Consider the following 7,378-nt stretch of genomic DNA (forward strand, 5'->3'; position numbering starts at 1 on the left):
TATATATATATATATATTGCATGTGTCGTTACTACTTTATATTGAGTTTAGTCTTTCATGAGTTGAGCAGAGCCAATGTAAGTTTTTTTAATTCTTTCAAGATTTAAGTTGTTGTTTAATATTCCAAATCGGATACTCATACATTCAATGTACATGTGCAAATTGGCATGCATCGTCTTATGATGCAGACGCATATAATTAGGATCAACATCCAGCGCCTCGTTTATCTAGTTTGAGCATCCATAGTCAGTTATGACCCTCCTTGCATCTGGAGGACTCCTTTATCGCTTTCAGTCTTTTCATTGTAGAATGTTGTTGGGTTTTTCCCAACATTCATTTAGTGTTTGTAGAGGCTTCATAGACACATAGTGTTAGTTTTGGTTTTTCCATTTCATTTGTAAATAATGAGACTTCACTGCAATTTTGGCCAGACTATTATATTTTATGTATTTCTCTTGAGAATTTTTCTTAATTTTATAATTGAGTTAAGTGGAGTCTTCCGTTGAGTTAAGTAAGACAGACCAAGGGTTCGCTCAAGATCAGCAATGGTCATTGAGTGTCAGCCACATCCAGGGAGTAGGCTTGGGGCTTGGAAAACTTTGTATCATGGCCCAGAATTCAAGAGTCATAGGGAGTCTATGAAGTCATGTTTGTAGAGTCTTAGTCATCGCTGTGAAGCAATCCACATATATGATTAGGAGGATACAACATTTAGGAATTCCTTACTTTTTTAATATTTTTTTTATGTGTGTTAGAGTTTATCTCTAAAAGTCTCTCTCTAATTCGTGCTTGCGCGTGTTTCAGATAACTATGCCTCCACAAAGAGCATCATAAGATTGCCAGCTAGGAGAAATGTTGAGCCTCAATAACAAGACAATGTATCTGAAGTTCAACCCCAAGGGGAAGTTACCATGATGAGTTCCGTGAGGCTGCCAAGCGGTGACCAACCAAGTCGGGCAAGCAAAAGGAGTTTGACAAGAAGAGGTTGATACCTCGAGGATTCGTGAATTCCTAAAGAATGAATCCTCCCAGTTTCATCTATTCGAGAACTTCTGAGGATCCGAAAAACTTTGTGGCAGAGTTGAAGAAGATATTCGATGTGATGCATGCCATTGGTGTTGAGAGAGTTGAGCTAGCTGCATACCAATTGAAGAATGTGGCTAGGACTTGGTTCGACCTGTGAAAGGAGGGCAAAGATGAGAATGCACCATATCTAAGTTGGGCTTGTTTCAAAGAGGCTTTCTTGGGGCATTTCTTTCCTCAAGAACTGAAAGAGGCCAAGATACGAGAGTTCCTTACTCTAAAAAAAACTCTTTGAGTGTTCATGATTATGGGTTGAAGTTCACCCAATTGTCTCGTTATGTTCGTGAGATTGTTAAGGTTATGAGGAGCATAATGAGTTTGTTTGTTACTGCTATGGGTCCTGCATCTAGTAAAGAGGGTAGCGTTGTAATGCTTATTGGTGACATGGACATATCCCGATTGATGGTCTATGTGCAGCAAGTTGAGAAGAGAAGCTAAGGGACAGAGAGAAGTACAGGAATAAGAAAGCCATAAATCAAAATTAGTCTGGGCAGCATAACGGTGGTTCTTGTCGGCCACAATTTCTAGAAACTAAAGGGAGATGTAGTAGCATCTTCTAGTGCACTTGCACCCAGATACAAAGGTGAGTATAATGGACAAAATTCGCAGAACTTCAAGGCTAGAATAGCCCAGTCCCAAGATAGTATGACACAAGGACGCTCCTGCATGTGGTAGGTTTTGGTCGAAAACATGCCGGTAACTATCGTCATGGACAGTCAGGTTGCTTCAAGTGAGGTCAAGAGGGTCACTTTATCAGAGAGTGTCCTAAGAAGAAGCAACTTGGTGGAAATACGGGCAATAGAGCTCAATCTTCATCAGTTTCTCTGCCAGACAAGCTACACCTACAAGAGCTACTTTCAGCACAGGCTGAGGAGTAAACTGCATCTATGCAATAACTAGCCGCCAAGAGCAAGAGAACTCGCCAGATATTGTCACGGGTATGATCAAAGTCTTTATTTTTGATGCTTATGATTTGTTTGAACCAGGAGCAAGTTTATCTTTTGTAACCCCTTATGCTGCAAATCAGTTTGAGATTCTTCCGGAAAAACTTTGTGAACCCTTCTGTGTTTCTAGGGGAGTCTATTCTAGCAGAAGAGTCTATAGTGATTTTCCTATTTCTATCAATCAGAGAACACCATGGCTGACCTAGTGGAGTTAGACATGGTATATTTTGATGTCATTCTAGGTATGGACTGATTACATGCCTGTTATGCATCAATAGACTGTAGAACTCGAGTTGTCATGCTTCAGATTCCTAATGAGTCAGTTATAGAGTGGAGTAGTAGTTCAAATGTGCCTAAGGGTTGTTTCATTTCGCACCTTAAGGAGAGAAAGTTAGTCTCAAAGGGGTATATCTATCACTTAGTCCGATTTAATGACTATAGGGTTGAGGTAACTCTCCTTCAGTCAGTTCCTATAGTTAAAGAGTTCCCTAAAGTTTTTCTTGATGATCGACCCTGAGTCCCTCCTGAGAGAGAAATAGACTTCGGCATAGACATCATCCCAGATACTTGTCCTATCTCTATATTTCCATATAAAATTGCACCAGTAGAGTTAAAAGAGTTGAAAGAACAACTGAGAGATCTGTTAGATAATGTTTTTATTTGACCAAGTGTCTCAGATTGGGGAGCTATTGTCTTGTTTGTGAGATAGAATGATGGTTCCCTTAGGATGTGTATAGACTACCACCAATAGAATACGGTTACCATAAAGAATAAGTATCCTTCTCTAAGAAAAGATGATTTTTTCGACCAGCTTCAGGGTGTTTCCTAGTTCTAATAAAATTGATCTCAAATCAATCTACCATTACTTAAAAATTATGAGTTTTTGGTCATGTCCTTTGGTCTGACCAATGCGCCTACACATTCATGGATCTCATGAATAGAGTCTTCAAACCTTATTTAGATATTTTTGTTATCGTGACATACTAATCTATTCAAGGAATGAAGATGATCATGCTAGTCACCTCAGGATAGTTCTATAGACTTTCAAAGATAAGGAACTAGCCAAGTTCTCCAAGTGTGAGTTTTGGCTTAAGTCAGTGGGATTCTTGGGCCACATAGTTTCCGGTGATGGGATTAGCAGTGATACCCAAAAAGATAGAAGCAGTCTAGAGTTGGCTTAGACCCACTTCTCCAACAGATATATAGAGTTTCTTGGGTTTGGCTAGTTACTGTAGAATATTTGTTCAGCGGTTTTCGTCTATCTCATCTTCGTTGACTAAACTGATCAAGAAGAAACTTAAGTTTCATTGGTCTGAAACTTGTGAGAAAAGCTTTCAAAAGTTGATAAAGAGGTTGACTACGACTCCAATTTTGACCTTACCAGAGGCTACTCAAGGTTTTGTGGTGTAATGTGATGCATCAAGAGTTGATTTGGGTGGCGTGTAGGGCTGGCAAGAGGACGGGGAAGCGGACTGGGGGACGGAACGAAGGGGGACGGGACGGGACGGGGGACGGGGAGAGGGGATTTGACACGGGACCGGGATTGGGGGGACAAAAATAAGTCCCATCCCGTCCAACTATATATACGGGATGGGATGTGATTTGGGGGGACGGGATGGCATGGGACGGGGGATTATTTTTTTTAAAAAATATTTATATATTTTTATTGAATTGATACGTCTTTAGCTAATAATTTTTAAATTTAATTTTTGATTTTCAAATATCAAAATAAATTTTCAAATTTAAAGTTTCAATTTTCAAATTGTAAGATTCATGTTTCAAATTTCAAGTTTCAACTTTAAAGTTTTAAATTTCAAATTTGAGAAGTTTAAATTTGTAATTGAAATATTTCAAAGTAATGTAAATTGTAAACTTTAAATTAAGAATTTTAAAATTAGTTTAGTACATTAGTACATATATTTAATTGTATATATTAAAATTAAAATGCAAAACAATAATTGTATAAAAAAAACTTGAACAAAAGTTTAAACCTTCAAATTTATTCAATAGAACTTAGAAGTTACAACTTACAATTAACAAATATTAGTGGAGCAACTAATCTACGCAGCCACCTTCTAGGAATGGTTCTGTTTCAATAAGTTCTCATACGTAAAACTAATATTTGTTACAGATATTAGATGAGTAACTAATTTTACGCAGCCACCTTCTAGGAAGGGTTCTGTTTCAATTAGTTCTCGAATGTAATCTAAAAATATCTGTTTTCTCCTTTAAAATTTAATTCTAATTGTCGCATCATATCGATGGTGATATCCTCCGGTGTTGGCAAACTTGTTAGAAATTCTTGTGCCTCTAATTCATCATCACTGCATTCAATTTGTGTTTTGATCCAACTTGCTTGTTTTTTACTTAACTTTGGCAAATTGTTATTCCTCATTTCGGCATTGCACCAGTCTCTAAATAAAACTGTTGTTTCCAAACTGTCTTCCGCCAATGAATGTCTATGATCACCGATTTGAAACCTTGCCGCACTGAAAGCAGCCTCCGATGCAACTGATGAAGCTTGAATAGCTAGAACATCACGAACCATTTTGCTCAAAGTTTGAAATGCATCGCTTCGCCTACTCCACCATCCTAATAAATCTTCTTTGCCATCTTTGATTTCCATGTTTTCTAAAGATTTATTAAGATATTCTTCAAAATCATCACGGTTAGTAGAATTAAGACCAAGAAAACCTCGCATATAACATGAAATTGGAACTGACAAATCAATCTCAACATTAGAAGTTTGACCAACTTCTCCTTGAAAATTTTCAGTAGTTCTATATTTTTCATACAAAACTTTTGCTTCTATTTTTATGCTAGACTTACACGCTTGACAATTTGGAATTTCTTCTGGTAAAATTTCTAAAGTTTCATAAAAAGTGTCGACAAGGCCTTCGAACCTTGTAATTTATAAGCAGGATGAAGTAAAGTAGCCGTTAAAAAAATTGAGGAATAGGAAAAAAATATTTTTAAAATTTTTCAATTATACCTTCAATTGCAACTCTAAATTTATCTATTTTTTTATATTTACAAATTTGAATTGAAAGAGCACAAATATTTATTAATACGGATGAAATAGTAGGATAATAAATTCCCGAAAACATGGTAGTAGCATCATAAAATATTCTTAAAAATTGTAATAGTTCTTTAGTTTCTTCCCAATCTTCATCACAAATTCTATCTAATGGGTCAGCATTATGAGCATTAAAAACCATTTATATGGGTCTTCTGTATTTATAAGCAACCGAAGGCATTTCGTAAAGAGAATTCCACCTTGTTTTAATATGTTTTGGAATTTTTCTAGGTGACAATTCACATAGTGAACAACGCTCATTAAATTCCCTAATTCTAGAAGCATTGTTTGTATGAAAAATCCAGGTAACAACATATTCAACTTTTAAGCTACCACAATCAAATAATGAAATACCATCTTGTACAACTAAATTTAATATATGTGCAACACATCAAACATGAAAAACTTTATTGTCAATTGGACATAATCTAACTTTTAACATGTTAGCAGCATTTGTATTATTAGATGCATTATCTAATGCGACAGACATTATTTTATCTATAATCATGTAATAATCTAAAACACTTAAAATATTTGAAGCTAACTATGCACCAGCTTTTTTCTCTATACATAGTTCATAACTTATAATTCTTTTTTGCAAATTCCAATTATGATCAATCCAATGTGCAGTAATAGTTAAATAATCATTCCATTAACACTACGACCCATGTCCGAAGTTATAGACACTCTACTATCTAATATGCTAAATAGACAACGAAGAAATTGACAATGTTTACCTTGATATTCAAAAACATCAGTTTTAACAGTATTTCTTGAAAAGCCTTTATAATCCGGATTATATGTTTGTTGAATATATTCAACAAAACCGGGATTTGAAGGAAAACTATAAGGCAAACCACAAACAGAAACCATTTTAGCTAAATTTTCCCGATCTAATTCCTTATTATATTTATGTTGTGTTATTGGACCAGTGGGGTTAAAAGGATCTAATGTTCCTTGAACCATGTTAGAAGCCCCTATCGATGCATTACCGGTAATATCTAATTCATTAATTGAAATTCCCTTTTTTCTATTGGCTAATGCTTTAGCTTCTTTATATTGAATCGGCACACAAGATAACAAATGTCTATTTAATCCCCCCGTTCCACCTTGACCCCCACCTTGTTTATGTTTAAAAGGTTGCTTACACTTATTACAAATAGCAACACTATTTTCTTTATCAAAAGTCATAAATTGCCACACAATAGAAGTTTTAGGTCGTTGATACTTCACCTTCTCCCTTGTGGGAGGTATAAGGGGTGGATGTCCAAAATTTTGCTCCGGTAAATTGATAGTCTCATTTGGAACTTCTGTCACCGGACTAGTAGGTGTTTCATCTAACTCCTCTTCTCCCAAATCAGCTTCTACTTCTTCACCTGAATTTTCATCAACATTAGGATTAATATTACCATAACGTCGTTCTAAACTTTCGTGATCGAGTTGAACATTTGAATCAATATTATAAGGAGTATCATCAACATAAGTAGAATCATTTATGTTAAATCTAACTCTACTCGTTGATTTAGATGAAGTACCACCACTTTTACTACTCTTTTTTTCTTTACTATTTTTTTTACCAAAATTAAATAATTTAAAAAGTCTACTTTCTTCGTTATCTTGTGCTTTCTCTTTTCCTTTACCGCTATTTTTTTTGCTAGAACTCATACTTAATTTTATATATATATATATATATAAAGTGTAATATAAAAATAATAATAACACAAAAGTAAAGACGAATAATAAAATATAAATATTATGAAACGAATGCACCAAACGTTTGTGTTAATAGCAGACGTTAAACCGATTGTTGAAGCTTGTGATTTGTTGTAACTTGTAATTTGTAACTCCAAGTCTCCAACCAATACTTGATAACAAATATGAGATAATATAATTATATTTATTGATATAATATGAAAATTTTGAATTGAAAATTGAAATATATGGATTCTAATAATATGAGAATTAAAATTTAATAGAAATTAAGATTGACACTTGAGAGTTGAGAGTTGATAGGATATAGTAAATAGATGAGAGAAATGAGAATAGATGATTTTGTAAGAAATAGTAGAGGATAGGTGTATTTATAGTATTAAAAATGGGTTGAAGTGTAATTATAATAACTTGAGGGTTTAAAATAAAGCTTTAAAAGTAGGGGGTGGTAGGGGGGAACACAAAAAGGGGCATAAATCCGTTGGGGGGAGGGGCACTAGCTGTTTCCCCAACGGATCTAAACGGCTAGTTTTTTAAATATTTTAAAAAAAAATGGGGGGGGGGG

At 34.9% G+C, this 7,378-nt stretch overlaps 1 protein-coding gene across 1 annotated transcript; it reads right to left on the reverse strand.

Moving 5' to 3' along the window:
- Nucleotides 1-1,848: 1,848 nt before the first annotated feature.
- LOC107009905 lies at nt 1,849-6,863 on the reverse strand. The gene is made up of 4 exons (XM_027914175.1): nt 6,819-6,863; nt 5,841-6,785; nt 4,453-4,745; nt 1,849-1,968 (listed from the first exon to the last, which is right to left on the reverse strand). The coding sequence occupies exons 2-4, from the start codon at nt 6,766-6,768 to the stop codon at nt 1,849-1,851; spliced, it is 1,341 nt and encodes a 446-aa protein (XP_027769976.1). The 5' UTR covers nt 6,769-6,785; nt 6,819-6,863.
- Between the last annotated feature and the right edge of the window lie 515 nt (nt 6,864-7,378).

Source organism: Solanum pennellii, chromosome 2 (assembly GCF_001406875.1).
Source record: "Solanum pennellii chromosome 2, SPENNV200".
In the NCBI taxonomy this organism is placed as follows: domain Eukaryota; kingdom Viridiplantae; phylum Streptophyta; class Magnoliopsida; order Solanales; family Solanaceae; genus Solanum; species Solanum pennellii.